Source organism: Taurulus bubalis (genome assembly GCF_910589615.1).
Source record: "Taurulus bubalis genome assembly, chromosome: 15".
In the NCBI taxonomy this organism is placed as follows: Eukaryota; Metazoa; Chordata; class Actinopteri; order Perciformes; family Cottidae; genus Taurulus; species Taurulus bubalis.
Genome location: NC_136603.1, coordinates 20,053,541 through 20,076,527, shown reverse-complemented (window position 1 = coordinate 20,076,527; position 22,987 = coordinate 20,053,541). Strand labels below are relative to the sequence as shown.

General features: G+C 42.5%; 1 protein-coding gene across 1 annotated transcript in view; it reads left to right on the top strand.

The window, feature by feature from the left end:
• Positions 1–3,572: 3,572 nt before the first annotated feature.
• ramp1 (receptor activity modifying protein 1) overlaps positions 3,573–22,987 on the top strand; it is a gene marked incomplete at both ends in the record, with an annotated part of 56,108 nt that continues 36,693 nt past the window's right edge. Inside the window, one exon of the mRNA XM_079230817.1 lies at positions 3,573–3,630. Coding sequence (XP_079086943.1) covers positions 3,573–3,630 — 58 coding nt within the window. The remainder of the gene's footprint in view (positions 3,631–22,987) is intronic.

Genomic DNA, 22,987 nt, shown 5'->3' with positions numbered 1-22,987 from the left:
TAATCCAGTAGCATTAGTGTGTTATAGCTCCTTTACGCGGAGCCTCGCCGGATGCTAAACGGTTGAAAACTACTTTCAACGAAGTGAAAGAAACGAGCTGTGTCCCCGTCTGTCTTCGTCTGTGTGTTCATTTCACTAGTAGTAGTGTGTGTGCGTGTGTGTGTGTGTGTGTGTGTGTGTGTGAGGGGGAGTTTTACCAATGTCATCGTGTGGACTTTAATCTGATTGCACTCTGGTCACATTGAGAGGACTTGAGGGGGAAAAAATGCAGGCAATTGCACATCCCCTTTAAATCCTCACATGTGAAGGTACAGACTTGGTTTCAGGTGAGGGTAAAGGTTGGCTGGTAGCGCGTGTGTGTGTGTGTGTGCGTGCGCGTGCGTGCATAATCATAGTTTGACAACAGTAACAGAGCAACAGTCCAGATGGCTGAAGTGTCTATGATATTATCATGTTTAAAACAATATGTAGATACATTATTTTAAAAGACATGAAGGAACTTAAATCTGACATCTGTCAGCAGCAAGTCTTGCGATGCAAAGCTGAAATGAACTACTTTACTCACGTTCCTTCACATTCCTTCATGAGCTCGTCCAGCAGTGCGTCTTCCCCGTCCTTCTGCGGACATTAGACGTGCAAACCGTTGATCCGTTTCAGCAGACACTCCACTCTATCGTTTCCTCTCCTTTCTTTCCTTTTTTCTTCCTCCTGCTGTACGTTTACACTTGGTTGCCTTGGGGATGGCGAGGCAGACAGAGCGGCTGGCTTGTGGGTTTGAATGCCAGCAGGCTGTTTGCTGCCTGACACACTTAGGCCTGAGTGGGACACGAAAGATCAATGTTATGCCAACTTCTTTTGTAAGGATAACTGAGTCAAGTGTGGCGTGAACTTGATGGATCTGGACTTCATGCACCGTGCTTTGCACTAATCTTTGCACTTGAAAACATAACGGATTCCTGAAAGAACAGACAAATGTGCGCCGGAGCATCCGCTGATTTACTGGAAGGTCATGATGAACAATATGCTGCACGAGTACTGGAGGCGCACAGCTCTTCTTCGGCCTCCAACACGTTTGAGATTTTCAGCCGAGAATTCGTCGTGGTCTGCATTTCCTATACTGCATTTATTATCTATCTGTGCCCAGCAGAGATAATAAAAACCTTTTCTTTTTTTCTTTATGTTCTCTTAACTTTTGATTTCGCCTTGCTAAAAGCGTAACACGTTTCAATGTTATTCTGATTGCACTGCTGGCAGAGGACGAAGCGCTTGATCTTATTTCACTTGCCCTCAATTGTAAAACGCTCACACTTGACTTGATTCTAAAGCCAACCTGTTGCCCCTGTCTCATCCTCCCTTCAGTCCCCTGACGGACCTTCCTCTTACTCTCTGTCAGTGCCAGATGATTTGACAGGCCGACTTTTCCATTCAGCCATTTCATTTTCTGAGTTTTTGTTGTCTGGGAGCTTCTGATGTAACACCTTTTATTACAACAATTACAACAACACAACAAAGGTTTTGGTCCTCAGCAGCCCACATGGATGAGTCACGAAGAGACCTTTTTCACAGGGTTCAAACTCAACTGCAGCAAAACAGAGAGAATGTTTATACACTTGAAACGGCTTAGAGAACCTCTATATTTCCAGCTGGACTGGTCTTAAAAAGAAATATCTTAACATATTTCTGCATAATATAATTATTCTTGTGTGTGTGTGTGTGTGTGTGTGTGTGTGTGTACTTCTTTAACCAGTTTAGATGATCCACAGAAACAGAGTAACGTTCTTGCCACATGAGTTTGTCACCTCTTCAGCCAAAGTCATAACAAACTGCTGTGCAAAGCAGAGTACAGATAATGTCAACGTGGAGTTGAGTTAAGTCAATCTATGAGGAAATATAGGAGATCTTTTTTATTTTAAGATACACGTGTTCCTGTCCTATGCAAACCATCGATGTATAGAGTCCGTTCATTCCTATACAAGTTGGGCAGTGAGCACAAACTGTGTGACTAGGTCACGCCTGCGTAGCCCATATATATATATATATATATATATATATATATATATATATATATATATATATATATATATATATATATATATATATATATATATATATATATATATATATATATATATATATATATATATGAATTTAAGATTAAGATCAACACGTTTAAACTATTAAAGATGTTCGGCTTGACGAACTTCTATTCCTTTTAGAAATAAACCGTGTTATGATTAAAACCACACATCCCTTACCTCTCATGTTTTATTACATTAAAAAGAAGGAAAATCTGACTGAGGAATTGTCCAAAGATTAAAAAAAATAATGGAGCTGGGAAACGTTATTGGGTCCTAATAGATTGCTGCAGACACGTGTAATCATCATCATCATCATCATCATCATCATCCATAAGAATATAAAGGAATTGTAAATGAAAGAAAACACGTTATTAAAAAAAATCCACAATGTGAAGCTGGCCCAATGCACTGTGTTGTAACGCTCCACGTGACCACTAGATGGCGACGTTGAACAACTCTGAATCCAATCCTGAACCAGCGCACAAATACACACACAAGGTATTCACACGGCACCTGTTTTATATCCACAATCCATGAAATGACGCTTCCTTCAAAGTTTTTGGGAGAGTTCCAGAGCAGTCTATGTTATATTTTTCCTAAACATAAACGAGCCTTATAAAAATCTAACCCGATCTTTTATTTCTTATGTTGTATAACTTCAACATTTCTAAAGAGAATCTACAATCTACTTGCCTCTCTATAATACTCTCTCTATAATACTGATATTCTATTTTAGATGATGTCACAACAATTTCCGGTAACACAGGCTGTCTGTATTCGATTGCCTTTGTTTGTTTACTTGTGTATTCACTTTGTTGATTCATTAATAAGTGGGCGCTGTATCCGATTAACCAATGGAACGGTACCATTAGGAACCGGCCCCTCCTCCCTCACCCAAACCCCCTGCCCTCCCCCGCGCAGTAACTGCTGTGTCTGGGTCTGTCCCGCGCATGTGTCCCCGCTGCTCACCCACAGCCGTGTCCTCGCAGAGAGTGCGCAGTGAGCCCTCCCCAATACACACACACACACACACACACACACACACACACGCACACACACGCACACACACAGTCTCTCCGCTCCACTGGTCCCAGGCTGGTGCGTCCCGTTGCGCGCGGCACCGTTGACCAACCCCGGAACGCTCCACACGCACGCTCCGGACTTCTGACTGACTGCTGGGGAAGACAGCTACAACTTTACGAGTCAATATGGTTTACGCGTGGATGACAGAGGATCGGTGACAGGAAGTGTCGGGGGAGTTCAGGCGCAGCAGGAGCGAGGACGACCCCCCCGCTACCCGGGCAGTTTGCGCAAAGGTGATACAGCAGAGGATCCCCCGACCGGACGGCCGCATTACATGGATTTCTTCACCTGCTGTCTGCTGTAATGTTACCTCTCACTCTCTGAGCTCTTCATCGGTTGCCCTCTACTCCCTCTCTTCACTTCACTTCCAAACTTCAGTCAGTCGGCGGATCGTTTTTCGAGAGCGCCGGGATGGGATCGCAGACCGGGGCAGCTGTGCAGAGACAGGCGCTCCTGTGGTTCATTGTAGGTGAGTCTGTCACACTCGTTGTGTTTATATGTCATCGGGCTTCAGGTTGTGCGGCTAACATAGTATTGTGTACCATGTAATACTTTGTTATCTCTCTCTCACTCCCATTATACTAGTTACCCAACCTGTGGGTTTGTTATGATACCATATCATATATATATAAACTACATCATCTTTGTATAAACTGGAGCACAGCAGTGCAGCTGGGAAGTGGACGACGTTGCTCCAGGTCAGGGCAAAGTGTGAGGGAGACCACAAACAATGTGTACAGCTGTGTATTAATAAGTGGACATATTGTTTAGAATACATGTGATGAATATATGTGTATATATAAAAGCAGCACAACTGTTTTTTTTTGCTTTTTATGTTTCTCTATCGGAATATGGAGATGAACCACCTAATTTGCAAAAGGCTGAATTTATTATTCTCAAGAAATACGTGAAAAAAACCACTACACCCACTCACTGCATCTGACCTCACAAGTCAACTCTTTTTGTTACAATGTTTTTTGTTGTTTTTTGTACAGGTGGGAAATGTGCCCAAACTAACCTGTCTAGTTGTTTTTGTTTATTCGTTTGAGAAGCCAGGAAATAAGCTCAGACTAACCTTCTCTTCCCTTATGACTTTGTGGAGGCTGCACTGTAAACACATTTTATTTGACAAATACAACAAAACTGAAAATCTGCTTAAAAACGCAGAAGTCACGTCACGCTCCCCTTAAAAGTGTAATGTCTCTTTAGCGTACAGAAGAAGGGACATGGCTATAGCATTACTCATCTTCCAGTAGATCAGATCACAGCTCTGTGTGTTTGATGCGTGGATGCCGTTAGGATTCTCTTGGAGTGGTAGTAATGTCTCTTAACCTTTCGCAACATTTGTGCAATCATGTAATATCATCAGGTTATCGTCGGGTCATTGTTATCATGCTCACTAATAAGACATGCAATTCATTGGTTGGAGGGGGTGGGAAAAAGTCATCCAATCTAGAGAAACAACAGAAAAAAGTAATACGTAGCAAAAAATGAATATAATGTTGGCAGTGAGTTGTCAACGGAGACCTGGTTGGTGATCTGTTATCCAAAGGCAGCTTCTTCTTATCTTCTCCTACGGACATATTTAAGGAGAACACGTACTTCAGGTTCTTCTGACTGGAATTAAACGATACAAGATGCAACTAAGAGTTGCCCCGACGCCGCTTCCTTTGATGCATGGAGACAAGTGCATCATAAAGACATGCGATGTCCAACCATTATAATAAAACAAAGATGCCTCCGTGTTTTTTTTTTTTTTTACAAAGCATAGTTAAACCGTAGATTATTTCAACAAGAAAAACAATCTGATGGAACTGATGCATTGGCTTGATGAAGTCCTGCCATTTTTCCAAGATTTTACATTATAACAATTTGACATTTTTGTATTATTCATCAAAAATAATCATGCCTCTCATGCTGCCTTCACAGGAGGTTGTGACATGTTTGCTGACGTTGTCAGAAACGACACAGGACCATGAAAGTACTTTCTTACTACTTTTTCAAAGTTTTTTTGGTGGATAATAAGTTTATGTATTGTAATTGTGTGCTTTAGCTTTTTTGCTCACTTTCTTTTCAACTTGAGGTGTTCAGGGCGCACGGAGCAAAAGAAACGAGAGACTCCCAGCAGCACAAAATGTTGATGAGAATAATTACAAAAAGCTGGCTCAGCTTGCCATCTCGGATAATGGGACCATAATTTACTAAATGAACATCATGATGTATTGAAGGAGGCTTGAAACCAGCGACTGAGATCATAAACTCATATTTACTGAGGGAATAAATCAAATGACACTGATTTATTTTTGCAACCAAACCAATGGCCAGTAGAGAGAATGCAAGTTCAAGGCACTCCCACATTGGCTTCACATTTCAAGCTTGGTTGGCCGCACAACTTTCCATTTCAAGCCACGAGCTCACAGGGGCAGCGTCCCCACAGCTGCAATAATGACCAGCTGGTAAATGCAGTCTGTCAATAGGGTGACATCTTAATGATTAGCGATAGCTTTACTGTCTGACTGATTAGTGTTAGCTTTAGTGTCTAACTGATTAGCATTAGCTTTACTGTCTGTGTGATTAGCATTAGCTTTACTGTCTAACTGATTAGCATTAGCTTTACTGTCTGACTGATTAGCGTTAGCAGTACTGTCTGACTGATTAGCATTAGCTTTACTGTCTGACTGATTAGCATTAGCTTTACTGTCTGACTGATTGGCGTTAGCTTTAGTGTCTGACTGTGACTGATTAGCATTAGCTTTACTGTCTGAGTGATTAGTGTTAGCTTTAGTGTCTGACTGATTAGCATTAGCTTTACCAGCTCTTGGCGCTCCATAATTCGGGGCACGTATATATTGATCACCTTGAAATGACGTTATTAAGTGTGCTCAGAAGTTACTTTGGGATAGCTGCTAGTTAAATGATGGGATGTGACCTGTGTAGAGGAAAAGTCAACATTCAGCAGAATGATTCAGAGTGCTGCACATCTCTCTCTCTCTCTCTCTCTCTCTCCCTCTCTCCCTCTCTCTCTCTCTCCCTCTCTCTCTCCCCCTCTCCCTCTCCCCCTCAAGGAAAACTTCTTCGGTGGAGCAGAAATTATACAGACTCCAGCAGAGAACCAGACACCGGCTAAGAGATTCATTTTTTTTAGGTCGGCCAGCTCGCGGGATTAACGTTAATTAGCGACAGCTGTGCTGTAGTGGCGTGTCACCGGCCACTCTTTGCTTGATCATTCCAGCATCTTCAGACGTAGTTGAAAGCTCTCAGGACTTGGAAATGGCACCCTTTCAGTTAAAAAACTCAATCATGTACCGGAATTTTAAGTTACGGTTAAGTTTGGATCAATTTGTTGCTGCATTAAAAAGTTTTACACTTGAATTCTTATTTCTGTTAATTTTGATGTTCCATTTTGAAGTTGCTGATTATATGATGTATTATATAACATGTATTATTATTACTATTTAAAAAATAAATGTATTTGTTACATTTTGTTTTACAAAGTGAGTAAATCAATGTTTAAGTGATGTTGCCTCACACATTTTTCTGAAATTGTGCCAATTATTACACAAATAATGTATGACGAGAACGTTCAGCGTATAAAGGCCACGCGTAGCGAGGGGAAGGAGATCCAGTCTCATCCGTCTTCATCGTCAGTCTCGTATCTCTCTCTCGGTCTCTGCTGCATGCACTCTACATCCACTGCGCTTGTAATTTTAGGCTGATGACATTCAGTTGACTCTGGTTCACTCCCCAACCTCCAACACGAATGCTCACCACTAAGTGCTTCCCCCTGAGCTGAACCGTAATGTGAAACTCATCCCTTGACCTCTGACCCCCCAAAGTCAGTGCTCATTGTGCTCATTGTCCCCGATTCTGGTCGCTGTGCAGCTCCACCTATTCAAAGCTCCTCGTGGTTATGGAAAAAAGCAAAGATGCACACGTGGTTGTCATACACACTGGAGACACACACACCGAACACACGCTCGCAACCGTGACGCTCTTCGACAAAGGTGTGCAGTCAAGCTTCTTCTCCTCTTTGCCCTTTGTGTCCCGTTACAAAAGCTCCTTGTAGGTTCTATATTTACACAGAGAGAAAGTCATGACTCATCACAGCAGCACCAGGTTGCCTCATTACTGTTCCACCACATTTGTGGTTTTTCAAAAGCATTTCATGTCCCAAGAGCCCTAAATAATTCTGCTCATTCAGGCGGTTCATTTACCTGTTAAGGGTGCTTTTATTCCATCCATCTTAAAGGGCACTTTAAAAGGCCGACGGCGTACTTTAAATCAATAGAGCACATGTTTGATACAAATCAAGACAACTCCTCCCATTGAAGTCGTTTGTGCTGATGACAGAAGCCATGTTTTATCTTCTGCGGTAATGTTTTAAGGCCAACAAATACTGAGCGGACGAAAGGAAAGAGGGGTCTTCCCTCTCCGCCATAGATATGGAGGGATGGACTCAGAGGGACACTTTAATCCTCTTCACCCTGACATGATCGTTTTTCATCCGGCGGCTCAGGAATCAATTTGAATTTGAGTGAAATATTTCACACACACAAGCGACTCACCGGACGGTAGTGAAATGACAGCCGGGGAATACTTTGAGGTGTGGGAACATCTGGCCATCCGGACAGTTTGACAGTAGTGACTGAAGAGTGATGGCCCAGGGGACAATGGGTGGTACTTCCCTACACATAGCAGTTTGAATAAATCTTGGGCAAGCTTTTAATTAATTCCTCGTCTAAAATGAGGAGAAAAAAAGTTAGTAAAAGTTGATTCATCTTGGTTGGGTGGCTTCATTCAGAATTAACTGGTCTTTAAAATTATTTCAAGCCTGTCCAGGGTTGGAAGTAGGTTGGTACGGTCCGGTACTCCGGTACTCGGTAGATTCGGTGCCGGTATGAAGTAGCCCGCAAAAGGGGACAGCAGCTTCCCGCCAAAGAGCACCGTCACCGCAAAAAACAATGATCAGGCATGAAAATCCCTCACCTTTCAGCGAAATTCGCCGTTTTGAAACCAAAATATGTCATCCACGTGAATCACGTAGATCCGAAGAGTTTTTGTTTTTGGGAGGGGGGGGTCAACTGTCCGCCGTTTCTGAGATTGGAGTGGGACACGGAAAAAAAACTGAGGTCGTGATTATCTTAGCAATAGAAGATCTTTGACGTCGCGAGTCTTGGCCAATCAGCGTTAAGATGTCTACAGCGGCTTCATTTCCCTCCCACCAGTTTTTTAATGGCAAACTAGTCAGCTAGCTAACACGTTAGCTAACGTTGTTGGAGAGACAGCGAGTGAGATTACTCACTAATGGCAGCGGACAGTCCGTGGCAGCGCGTGACGTCAGCCAGGAGAGCGACGAGTCAGCGGCGCTGCAGTTCTACCTACTGACACCTGACTACATATAAGGAGAGGACAATGGAGATTTTATCCAACTTTTATTTTAGTAAAAAAAACAAAATGAGTTTCCTCTGTAGGGTGGCCGGGCTCCTGTTTATATTTAAGGGTTTAAGATCTACGTGTAGGAAAAAGTGTATCCCACAGTTAATTATAATCTATATAGTTATGCGGTTATAATCACTGTCACACAGAGAGAGGTGTGCATGTTCAGGTTTACTGGTGGAAACATTATTCAGTGTTCTAGACTAAAAGTGATGTCTCCTTAAAGTAAAGTGGTATAACAGTATGACATATGGTCAAATAAAATAAAAAGGCTAGTACATTATACATATTATGGCATGTAAGTGCAATATTATGAAGTGAAATGTAGTAGTAGCAAAACAATATTCAGTATAGTACAGCAGTATTGCATATTATAAGTATTAAGTCTACAAAATATACACACACACACACACACACACACACACACACACACACACACACACACTACCGTTCAAAAGTTTGAGGTCACTTAGAAATTTCCTTATTTTTCAGAGAAAAGCACTGTTTTTTTCAATGAAGATTACATTAAATAAATCAGTAATACACTATACATTGTTAATGTGGTAAATGACTATTCTAGGTGGAAATGTCTGGTTTTTAATGAAATATCTAGATATGTGTATAGAGGCCATTTCCAGCAACTATCACTCAGTGTTCTAATGGTACATTGTGTTTGTTCATCGCATAGAAGACTAATGGAGGATTAGAAAACCCTTGTGCACTTATGTTAGCACAACTAAAAACAGTTATACTGGAGAGAGAAGCTTTACAACTGGCCTTCCTATGCATAGCATCACATGTGTGGGTTCATTATACTCTCAAAATGGCCAGAAAAAGAGAACTTTCATGTGAAACTCGCCAGTCTGTTCTTGTTCTTAGAAATGAAGATTATTCCATGAGAGAAATTGCTGAACATTTGTCTGGGTGACCCCAAACTATTGAACGGTAGTGTATGTATGTATGTATGTATGCATGTATATATCTATACACACACTTGGGTATTGACAAAAGAAGAATTAAAACCCATAATGATCATAGTTTGTCAGCTTCTCGACGAGTGACGCTGTTCGGCACTGACTCTCCCGTCACTGCCCCCCCCCCCCCTCGTGTCACCTTTTTCACCCCTCATGAGTTTGCAGGTCTGACTGTAAATGTTAGACCCAGTGACAGGCTGGCATGAAATGGCTTGCATAATACTTAGTAAGGAGGCCATAATAATTTTTGACTCATGGCTGAAGTTAAGTGTCTCCAGCTCTCCCCAGGTTGGCAAAAAAAGCATCTCAAAATGCATCAGATTGATGTTTTAAAATATGGAATATTAAAAATTTTCTTACGGGGGAGCATGCCCCCGGACCCCCCTAGAGGGGTAATATCCTTCTCACCTTTTTCACCCCTGACCCGTTTTCATGCCTGAATGATAAAACTGCTCAACGAATCTTAGTCAGCTTTTTTTTTTTCGGCTCGCCGTGCATCTGTTTGTTTGTTTGTACGCACATAATATTTCCCTTTCAGGAAAACCACGAGATCGGGGGAAAAAAATTGTTTGTCATTCCTCTCTACACCGCACAGAGTGAACTTGAAGGATGCGTGAAGCTGTGGGCGGGAGGAGAACAAGAAGCGGTGAACGTCGATCTACTTTCAGCCGCAAGTCCGTCTTAATGAAAGACTCACGGGCCTTATGAGCACTGGTCCTTGCAATCATTCCTTGAAGTGACCCTAGAGCTGGATTAAAAGGAGAGACAGCAGTTAGCTGAATGAAGAGGTATATCTTTGTGATGGCAGCCCGTGTGTGAGCGTATCTCTCCACCACAGCTACTTATTTCTACTCATTTCTGGAAGTAATTATTCCGTCACTATCCAAGTGCGTCAACTGCAGCGCAGTGAAGTTAATGTTCAGCAAATTAACGGGAAGGGATATAATGCTTTCGTGGTGAAAGCAGTATTAATAGATTTATTTTAATGGGTATGTCAGTTGTCTATTTGAACATTCAGCAGACTATGAGCAACATTAGCATTCGCTTGGTGTCGAGTGTATAAGTCCAATATTCATTTTCCCTTTAGCTCTTTTTCATGCTTTCTGCAAGACTGCAGATCTGGCTGATAATTCATCTCTTAGTCATGGTATTAGTGCAGCTTTTAATTTTTTTTTATATCAGATTAGGAAATCTTTGAGGCCATTATTATGGTAATATGTATATAATAAAAGAAAACCAACCATGTGGTAGCCATTAACTGTTATCTTAGCATATAGTCCCATGTAGCAATGCATGTGCACGTCCTTTGTCACACTTTTCTATCGTAAGAATATGAACTATGACAATAACTCCTCCCCGTCCAGATGGCGGTAGCCGACTTAAGTCTTTGTACTTTCAGCATTGAAAAGTCGAGGACACGAGACAAGATGCAGCTCTCTCCATGATGAAACGCTACATATTCTCTTGAGCAGATAAGTGTTTGTTGTATCAGTGTGGAATGTTTCTCACTGTTTATCAAAAGACAGCAGGGCGATGTTGCAGTTGGCTTTACGACGTCCTGCAGCACCAACAGGCATGTTTGTGTGTGTGAACATATATGAGAGATACACACAGCGGGTTCGGAAATGTTCATTTCTGTTGACTTTCAGCTGATATGCTCTCATCTAAGGAATGCATGGATTGTTAAAAAAAAGCATGGGTCTCTTGGGCAGAGCAGCATGTGTTACTAGTGTGAAGGACTCAAGGGGACGAGTCTCCATAAATTAGTAGAGCCAACACACAGAGAGATAAATGAGGTGGGCGGGGCCGGATAGTGAAAGTTTTAATAGTCCTGATATACGCCTGTGTCCGTTTTGTGTGGCGTTGTGCGTTCCCATGAGTGTGTTTGCGTGCTTCTTGCGTGACAGTCCCGCCCCCCGGACTTTGGCTAATTAATTTAGATAGACGGTGAGCGATGGATGAAGGGAGGAGAAGGAAGCCATGGAAAGGTGCCTCCTTTTCATGGAGCCGCTTTTCACGTCTAATATTAGATAACTTGCCTCCTACACTTCCGCTCCCCAGTACATCTCGCTCTCTCTCGCTCTCTCTCCCCCCTTTCCCAATGTATCAGAATCAGAACACTTTATTGATCCCTGTGGAGAAATGAGTATGTTACAGTTGCTCTTATGAAGGAATATAAGGACAAATTTGAAATAAAGAACAAAACTAGGTAAAATAAATTGTAAATGATGTACATGATTCTACAACATATTACAGAGGTATAATTTAAGAAGAACTGCAGAAACACAGACACACAAGACAAGGACTTCACGATAAGACAGGACACCAAACAAACCAACATCATAACAGTGAAAGGCATTTGCAAGATTCCACAATGCCTGAAGGAAAAACAACCAATCAGAGCAGAGGAGGAGCCTCTAACGCAGCTGTCAGTCACTGCTCTTTAGAATCGTGAACTCCGAACAAATATGAATCAATATTCTGTTACTGTGTTGGTTAGTTCTGGCCTCAAATGTTGTCAGAAACATGTTTTATTCTCCTGTTAGGCTGTTTCTTTCCCAGCCAAAGAGAAGACGTTCTCCTTTTACAGCTAAACAGTAACAATGTGTTTCTGAAAACATCTGAGGCAATGCAGCAGCAGGATCTTGATTCATACTTGATCGGCGCAGCCTATCTTGACAGTTGGATCGGAGCTCACCAGTTATTTTGAACTAAGTTACTCCACACTGTAGCTTTGATCGAGCCCGCTAACAGACAGGACATTCAAACGAGCCAAGGCTTTCAGTATTCAGTGTTCAGAATGGGCCTGTGCTGCAGTCAGCTGCAGCAAAAAGCAGTGCACTGCACTCCAATCAATACGTTCTCACCAGTGGAAGAGTCATTTGTAACTTTCAGAGATCTGTTTTCATGCTCTTTTGAGAGGATTAGCGAGCCCAGAGGCCGGCCGGCCGTAATTGGTGAGCAGTAGAAAGCGCTTTGTGTCCGTCAGCAGCTGTGAACCTTGGGTTACGGCCGTAGCCATGTTGTGGGTTTTTTCAACCGATGAACGGAAATGAAAACGTTTTGAATGCCGAGGGGTGACGTAGAGACGCCGTATACGACATGTTTATCACAGTAAGGGATAATAAGCAACATTTCGACTTTAAATATGTCAGTTGTCTATTTGAACATTCAGTAGACATGGAGCCACATTAGAATGTGTTTGGTGTCTGTATAGGTCTGGCTGATAATTCATCTCTTAGTCGTGCAGCTTTGCAATATACATGCAGAATATACATTAACATTTTTTTAAATATGTATATTACATCCGATTGGGAAATCTTTGGGGTAATTATTATGGGTATATATATCTTTTTTCTTACCCAATCTGAATAAAATAAAACAAAAAAATAACCGATCAAAGTTCTCTATAAAACTGACAAAATTAAATCCAGTATCCAGATGATAATGTAATGGCAACTATCTGGTCCCCATTAACTGTTAGACTGCACTTCTTCCCATGTTGCAATGTGTGTACATGTCTTTTCTTCACACTTTTCTATCATAAGAATATAAACTATGACCATAACTCCTCCTCGTCCCGAGAGATCAGCTAACACTGAGAACCGCGGAGCGGATTTTACAGCCCATTTATCTGGGCCGCTGCTCTCATACATTACATTTAACCTTACATAACAGAGGCATAGCGAGCCTGTCGCTGCAGTTCTCTCAACCAGTGCATCAGCCTGGAATTTTTCTTTTGAAGAATTTTTTTCTTTCTCCTTGGCATTTCTGCTTCGCATACGGCTCATGATGGGCCCGTCAAAGCGGCCCCGTAACATCGAGAGCTCGTGACAAGCAGTCACGTCGGGCCACCAGAAGAGCCTGCGAGGGAAATCTCCTAACATTTCCCTAACCAGAGCGGTCAAACGGTTAACCATTGGTATTTATAGCCATGACCTGAGGGAGGGGCTTGGCTGCGGCATGGAAACATGTACATACCGCTTGCAGCCGGGAGATGCTTCTTACCGCCACAGTGGAAGGCGGTTGACCAATGAGCTGCTCTGCCGGAGCAGTTTGTGGCTCCGGGGCCTGAGGACCGCAGGAGGCTCACTAACTTCTTACGATGGAGTGCATGTGACTGGAGCGCCAGCAGTTTGACTGCTATCATCGGCTGGGAACACAAAAGTGGCTCAAATCCGTCAGAGATTGGATCTCATTCCCCCAGCAGTCTTTTAAAGAAACCCTGTTGCCAGACAAGAACTTGGACAACTGTGTCAGTCCACCGCTTTGGTCCAGACTATTGGATAGACTGCTATGCAATTTACTTGACATTCATGGTCTTTTTCAATCTGTGAGCGGAAGTTACCATATTTGGACTGCAGTAGCAACCTGTCAATCTCAAGGTAGCACGTCCAAAAGCATACTCTGCTTTATGGTCCTTTTGACTCTAAATGGACCATAATTTACTTAACGAACATCATGCTGTATTGAAGAAGACTTGAAACTAGAGATTGAGACTAAAAACATTTTTACAATGTTTACTGAGGTACTCAGTCAAGCGAGAAACTATCTGATTTATTTTTGTAACCAGAGGAGTCGCCCCCTGTTGGCCAGTAGAGAGAGTGCAAGGTCATTAAGGCACGTCTGCATTGGCTTCATTTTTCAGGTTCAGACCAAAGAGAGTATAATTACTAAGATATTACATTTTGCAGAAACCAGAGGCTGGATAGTATTTTGTGAATAGTTATCTGGAATGATACGGTACTTAATACATAGTATACTGCATGCTGCATATGTATTGGATTAGGCAGGCCTGATAGCTCTCAGGTATAATTGCATGTGCTGAAAAGAGCAAGCTCAGTCAATCTTCCACCAGGATTTAAATAATATATTTGATCTGATAGCGTATAGGATTTCCGATGGCATTCAGGTAGATACAGATTGTTTCATGTCATTGATTTGAACTAAAGACCTTTTAGATCCTCCTTCAACAGCCTATTTGTATTTTCTCTCTATAGGTCTTGGATGAAAAAGGTCTCTTGCAGCTTTGGTCACCCTCTGAAGAGCTGCTGAATTGCCTTCCATCAGCCTTTCTTTTTTCTATTATTCCTTTCTCTGCTGCTTGTGATGCGTAATTTACCAATCTACTGGAGGGGAATTAGTATGGAATGGAGCGAGGCTGCGGAAAAAAATCCCAAATTGGTTTGAATGAGGAAGACTGTTTTTGTACATTGACATTTCAATTAGAACGTTTAATTGCTGTTAATTTTATGGATTTGAATACAACATTGTGTCAAGATGCAGACTAACTCTCAATACGCCGCTGTTCAGATCACATGGCGATAAGATGCATGTTGATTTTGCCTCAGGAAACCAACCGGCTGGTGCAAAAAGATCCACTGCTGTAGTTAATTCCTTTGTCAGTGTTTTAGACCAAGATAGATTTGGGCGGTCGTTTCAATAAAGCACTCCGTCCCTCTTGAGTTCAATCCCACCGCTCCACATCGATCACCTCATTTCACGGCTCGTGTGTTGCTTTGACCTCAGGTAACAGAGGCGCACAGGCTTTTTAAAATGCTACACATCCTGGACAATATGAACCCCAATCTGAAATTAAGAGATAAACGAAAGCGCTCATCCTCTCCTTCCACCTTCTCCGGCAAATTGATCTTAACTGAAATAGGAGCTGTAACTAAATTAACATCACCTCAAAGTGCAAGTGCCTCTCTCTCTCTCTCTCTCTCTCTCTTTTTCTCTCTCTCTCTCTCACACACACACACTCTCTCGTATTTCTAATTAGCAATTAAAAAGGTGAGTAGACCCCCAGCTCTCCTTTATTGCTGTCTCTGCCTCCCTTTCGCTCACATTCACCAGTTGCATAGCTGGTCACGACTGGTATGTGTGTGTGTGTGTGTGTGTGTGTGTGTGTGTGTGTGTGTGTGTGTGTGTGTGTGTGTGTGTGTGTGTGTATGCCTTTGGATTCCGGTGTATTTGTTTTCAATGCATGTGGGCGAACTTGCAAAGCAGTAACCCAGATTTCACTGTCACGCCTCAGCAGCTAATGAGCAGCGCCGAGGCGCCGCGGGTTAGTGAAGCGTGCTCATTCTTCTGTGTGCGTGTGTGCCCTGTCCATAGTGGAATCGCCACTAGCAATTATCCATGGATTATCAATTATCATATGTGGGCATACTTTGCCACCCACTCTCAGACAATGGGAGGCACAAAGGACTATAGTGCACACAGTCTCACACGGACCCTATATGTGTGAACACACCCGCGTGAGGCACTAAGTGAATCAGACGTGTCATCGCGGTGCCCTCGAGCGAGACACCCAGCGCCAACAAGAGATGTGTATCGACACATAACGGCTAGCTGAGAGGCAATTATCACATTTTTTATTAATTAGAAAATGTATAAGTGGAAAAGAGACCTTCCGTTATGGTTTTCCCTCTTTGGCTCAGGCGGCGGCAGGTAACCGAAGCTGTACCGCCAAGCGATAGGACGCTTTCACTCAAGTGCATTGTTGTACCGTTTAACTTCATACATAATTAAGCATGTGGGATCCCAGTTGGACTCGAGCTCCACAGCCCCGCTCTCCACATTAACCGGTAAACATCGGCATGGAACGCGTGTGACTTGTTCCAATTAATGTTTAAACTCATCGCAAAGTGTCAACTCAAAACTGCCGGCATTTGCCGAATGCATTCAGCGCCGACGTTCAGAAGCGCCCGTCAGCTGTTGCACGGGGTGACCGCATGTGCATTAATATATTCATAAGTGCATAATTGATTGGCTATGCATGAGGAATGTCTCATCAGCCAAGAGCAGCCATACACTGCACTGTTGTGCACATCCAAAGGACATTAAACAAATATAGGAAACACCTACACACGCACTTTACAGCCACAGATGTGTGCTCATGTTTTTTTAAAGTAGGTGACCTTCCAACTTGCTTACTGAAAGGTTTCTGTATAAATGTGGGCAAACTGGATAGACAGCATATACATTTGTCTGAGAGATGATTACAGCGCCGGCTAGGCCATCTCCAGTTGTCGGTTGAGTGATCCAATCAAATTGCAATGTGTTGACATGCATTAACATGCTTTATTTCAACATGCTTCATCTTATTGCTACAGCAGCCTTTGAAGTCCAACCCTGTTGCCAGACAAGGACTTCGACAACTCCGTCGGTCAAGCTAACTATGTTGTCGGATGAATATGTTTTTACTCGAGTAAGCGCATCACCCTTTGCATCCTGTGCTGCTTAGCCCCGCCCAAGACAATTGTGATTGGTTTAAAGAAATTGCTTCTTTTTCTCCGATAACGTAATGATAATGGATGTGCTTTCTTTAGTGCTGTGGCTATATGAGACTACTTGGACTCAGCTGGCTTGAACCCTTGACCGAGGTGGTACCAAAGAAAGTACCAGGTGCTAACCACAACTTTTTCTCATGGAAACCAAAAAAGAGTGAGTCAAGTTGTCTGACTCAAAATTTAGTATTTAAGTCACCGGCGCTTTCTCTCACAGTCTTTCAAGAGCGAGGCCGTCTCTCTTTGAATTACGCCGATCGACACGCCACCTGCTCAAATGAGAGATGCCGTGCTCTTGAGTAGCGTGTTCTAGACTGTAGCCTTGACTTTTTCATCCTGTGCATGCACTCGATTATTCAGGTAATAACAGCCTTTTTTTTTCTTCTCTACTCCTATTTTGACAACACTTCCATAAGGCATAATTGCTGATGTGACTTTGATTCACAAAGTAATAATTATTCTGTACCCCCGCATCTTCAGATGAGAACATTGCCCAGTCATTACAGCTGATGGCGTGAAGGTGAGAGTCTTTGTCGTCTCACGTCTGGCATTTGAAAAGTGTTTGCTAGTAATGCTTCCACAATTATAGGCAGTGAAAAAGCTCAACGATCTGCCAGACGGAGTGATGTTCAACCCCTGCGGAGCGGCTAAATAGAGCCGTCCATGTTTATCTCTTGATCCGTTAACTTACTCCTTGCCAGAAAATGTATCAACTGTTGCACAAGTGCGTCATTGGAGGTCTTGTCAGCGCTAAATCACAGGCGTAATCCGAACGTCTCCACCTTTTGTGGGTGGAAGAGGAAGAGGAAGAGGAGGAGGAAAGATCCAGCTGACTGTGTGCAGAGACAAAGACGGACTAAGAATAGGAAAGCAATATGCGGCGTCGGTTGTAGAGTTTCCAATTTAATCGCGGGGCGAGAGAGCGGCCTGCACGAGCGAGCGAGATAGAGTTATTGCAGGTTGGTTATACATGACAGCGCTGCACTTGAGCTATTACACATTATGCAGATGAGTCCTGGCCTCTGTTCAGGCAGCAACACGTTCATTTACAGCGTTCCTCTTTGTGTAATCCTTCTTCTTTCATGCTCCCCACTCATCGATGCTCAATGAAATTACAGGTTCTGGTAATTCACGAGCACAGCTCTTACTCTCTCTCTCTCTCTCTGTGATATGAGCTCCATCCCGCTGCTTTTTACAAGCCCGCCAGTGTTATTGCTGAGCCTAAATTAGACATTGTTAATGCCATACAGACACACAAGAGCTTTGTCTCTCGCATCCTTTTTGTTCTTTTTTTGGCGGAAAAGTCTGGCTCCGCATAACGTCCACTGAAAAAGGGCAAGAGATCTCAGCTGTTCGTGCCCTTCGGTGGCCCAGAAGTGCTGCTGGCGCGGCAGCGGAACGGGCTTAATTTCTTTTTTTTCTGAAGGGATTACGGCAAAAGCAACTGGGCAGTGTTTGTTTTTCCTCTTTGCATGTCGTGTTTTCGCTGAGGAATTCAAAGATTGGAAGAGTGAAAACCCGACGTCTCCGCTTGGCATTAAAAGAAAGCAGAACTCGAGCTGTCATTGTAATGAGTGTTATCATCTGTGGGCTGCTTTAACGTGAATGCAAAGGTAAGGGTGGGAATTCAAAGCTCGATACAACGGACAGAGAACAACAGAGACTGAAGTTGAGGCCCCTCCGGCAGGAATGTGACCCCGAAGAACCTCTTTACTCTCTTCTGGGTCTCCGGTGTTGAACCAGATACTTGGACAAATCAACAAAAGGCAGAGGATTTATGTCCCCATTTGGTTTTAGGGCAGAACAGGAGAGCAGAGTATTCAGTTGAGAGGTTTCTGTGTACCTCTCACTTCAACATAATCTATAGTTGTACGTTTCACTGCCTCTAAAGGCACCTAAAGCAAAGAGCAGCAGGGAGGCTGCACAACAATACATCACAAAGTTTGTTCTTGAAACTGCAAAAACTAATATATATATATATATATATCTCTCTCTCTCTATATATATATATATATATATAGATGCTATGAGATTATGCTTATTTCCAATGCGCGTAAATCTAAAAATGAATCGTTCACCCAACAGCACAACACAACGTTGGCAGAGAACGATAAATTAAAGGAACAATCAATCTGGGTTCTTTCAAGGGCTTTTCAAACGTAACCTCCTACTCAAAGCAGTGACGTAGGTGAAGATAATCAAGGAGGCAGTAGCCCAGTCAACTGGATGCTACGTTTGGAAACTGCTGAAGGAGTTCGTTTTCGACTTTTGGGTTCAATGCATACTTTGTGTTCTTGCAAGGTCAAATGACTGCCTTTGTCAATGGATTCTCGTGGCTTTGAAAGCAGCGATATAACGTCATCAGTTCTCTGTCAAACAGGGCCGTCTGAAGGCAAGAGAGAGCGGTCGTGGGCACACACACGTATTTTAGCCACCTTTAAAAACTTAAAAAAAACATTTGATCAGCACTTGTGTGTGCGCTGATCATTCTTTTTTTTAATTGTTGTTTTTTTGTGTGGATTTCCACTGCTCTACCTGGCCCTCAGACAGCCCTTCATGACCTTAGAGAACTTCAGCGGTTATATTTGCTCTCTCAAAGCCACCCGACTCCACTGACAAAAGCAGTAATTCTACCTCGCAGGACACAGGAGGTGCACCGCTGCCTCGATCGGTTAGTTTGTGTTACTGTGTGACTTAACGTGGCGTCCACAGCAGCACAGGGTCGGCTTCTGTGGCCAAGCCGGTACGCTCTGTTCCGACCGCCGACCACGTGTATCGTCATCATGCAGAAACCTGTCAAGTCACGTGGGGGAACACGCTTTTTTAGAAGGGCCTAAAGGTAAAAGTAGCAGAAGTACTTCCACCAAAATGTGAATGTTTGGATTTCAATATATTAGCGACACCACTCGGACGCTACAGGAGGATATAGATGTGCAATGGCTGTCGGAATCAATCTCTGTGTTTTCAAGCGTTATTAACAGTAATCTACTTGATGTGGGAAATTAATTCAACAATATTAGTCATAGGGAAAACAAGATCAAAACAATGAAACACACACACACACACACACACAGCGGCAGCTTTGTAATTTCACACCATTGGCCACTTAATAAGTCCTCCACTGCAGCATTGGAGTGGATGAGTGGTTTGGTTTTGGCAGCTGCAGGCGGTGTTACGACACGGGGCGTGACAAGCAACCCCCCATCCCCCTCCCTCACACACACAGCTCACTCTCACCCACAACATTTCTAATCAGCCCATGAACTGAACCTGCCAGTCTTCCATCAGCAAGGTTAGCTCTCTAATCCCGAAAAACCAAGGCTGCTTCAGAGAGTTGCCAGAAGAATTAACCCAAAGAATGAACATTGTTTGTTGACCAGCAATGCGGATATGGTGCGTCAGAAGGTGTTGTCGTGCATTCTGTTAGCCAGTAGAGGGGGAAATAAAATAAAGCAAATGTCGTGGAGCACTCAAAGACCTCACTGCTGGTCCTGTTTCACATCGTCATGTTATGGAGCCCAGAAGACCTCTAACCTTCCTCTTGTGTTAGCTTTCTGTTAGCATCTCTTGTGTTCAATCAGATGTCTAAAAACAATTATCTATCATCCAATTTGTTTCTCATCTCTTGGTTACCTTGTTCGGCATCCTGAACATATTGTTGTATGTTTTAAGGTCATAATTTCAACAAGAGCATTTTATAATTTAGTGAAATTCTTTTTTATTTTGTTGAGATAGAGCTTCCCGATAAAGTCAAAAAGCCTTGATGCAATAAACACATCTGTGTGTGTGTGTGTGTGTGTGTGTGTGTGTTGTCATAAAAGCACAATAACGGCGGGTGCTCATTATAACTGGTAGTACCAAGCAATCCACTTGTAGCCTCTTGTAGATAAGAGGCTCTGCAACCTGCAGAAATTATGTTTTGTTGATTTTTCTCTTTTCATTTTCAAAGTCGACGGTTTCATCATGGCTGCCGCTAAGTTGCCTTTGATGTGAATTCAGCCAAAGAAATGTTAAATTGTAGAGTAAAACTAAAGTAGCTTACACCAAAAATGTTAATTGCACAACGTTTTATTCACAGCGTAAAAGTAGAGGATCTTAACTTAAGCCTAATATATTAATGTCTTTAAGAGGAAGACTGCTTTATAAATCCCCTTGCTATATCTCTCTCTCTGTGTGTGTGTGTGTGTGTGTGTATGTGTGTGTGTGTGTGTGTGTGTGTGTGTGTGTGTGTGTGTATGTGCGTGTGTGTGTTATCAGTATCAGTTGTTCTCGGAGCAAAGAATTAATCAAAAAGATCAAATAAACAGAATTTATAGCTTCATATAATTATAATACAACCATGTATAGCATCCATGTTATAATAGCACAATGCCATCACCTAATTATTTACAAGTCAGATAACAAATATATCCGTCAGGTTTTTATAAACCGGAGATTTTATAGGCCTTCTAACCAGATTGACTGATATATCCAAAAAATAGATAAATAAATAGAACAATAAAAGTGCGTATAGATTTATGTTCCTCAGGTTCCACTGCTCTCTCTCTCTCTCTCTCTCTCTCTCTCTCTCTCTCTCTCTCTCTCTCTCTCTCTCTATATATTATCCTGACAGGGCTATACCCTTTCTCTTCACCTCAGTGACTTCACCGGCCCTCTGCTCATCTCTCTAATCAAACCTGCTCTGACACACACACACACACACACACACACACACACACACACACACACACACACACACACACACACACACACACGTACACTGAACTACACATAGGCATTTTGTTTTTTTACAATCAAAACTCTTTAAACCAAAACCACTGAGTGAGAACACAACCAGCTGTCTTCCAATCTGTATCTCAAGATGTCTCCGTGCACATGCAGAGACAAACTTGTAGGCATGGAAAAAAAAGAAAGGAAGGAAGAAGAAAAACAGTTTTGAGAGCAAATCCCTAAGTTTGTGCGCAGCGAGCTCAGAATCTGCTCTCCCTGTTTCCTCCAGCTGTTTTTCTCAGATTGCGAGCGCTCGAAGGAAGCCGTGCCGCTCTCTCAAATCCAATGACCCGATTCCTCTCCGGGCTCAGGACGCTGATCGGCACTCGTGATTCCTACTCGCTCTCACACCTTGTTTGGTGTTTATGAATCAGAACCCTCTCATGTGCGCGCTCAAATGTTTTTCTTAGCCTATGGTTCCCTTGTTGACAATTTTCGCAGGGTCTGTTGTTAGGGCATCTTTGTTTTCCAGAAGCAGCCGATCACCATGACCAGAGCTGCAAATCTGCTCAGTCTGAACATGATTAAGATTTCCTTGACTTTGACAAAAGGAGCTTTTATTTCCTCGGTCTTTGCTGCAGTATATACGTCTCATAGAACTCAAATCTGTGCACACACACACACACACACGCACACGCACACACGCACACTCACACTCACACACACACACATGCGCACACATATGTACTTTTTAGAATTGGTGGATCCATGAGTAATGATGAGTACTTTGCAACACATTAGCTGATTCTTTCTTTTTTTCAAAAGGTTTTTTATTACTGGATATGTATGTACAAATACTGTATCCCAAAGTAACAGACAGAACAGGAGGAGATAGAAACACTGGCATGTTAGTAGTTTAGCAGATTTTACATCAATGAAGTGTCACATAGCAAGAGCATTAGACAATGAAACTGAAAATCATAAAAGTCTAAGGAAAATGTGATGGAATTAACTTAATGAATAAAACAATACAATAATAATAATGAAAAATGTAGTTTGATTTGGAAATATAAATACTGTTTCTCAGTCTCATCTGCTCTTAGTGGGCTTGTAGGTTTACAACGATTACGTATCATAGGAAAGAGCATTAACAATTAAAATGAATACTATGCATTTGCTACATTTTCAATACATACACTAAATAATTCCAGAAGGCTGCCATGTTGGCTAAAACATAATGGTAATCCTATATAAAACATCTAAGGATATGATCAAGCATTCTTTCATGGTAATTATGAAAATAAATAAAAAAAATAAGAATGCCATTTTCTCAAATTAGGCAGCTCACAACATAGCGTACTGAATCCGTGGCAGCCTTTCATTTCCTGTTTACGTCCCCCAAAGCATCACAGGA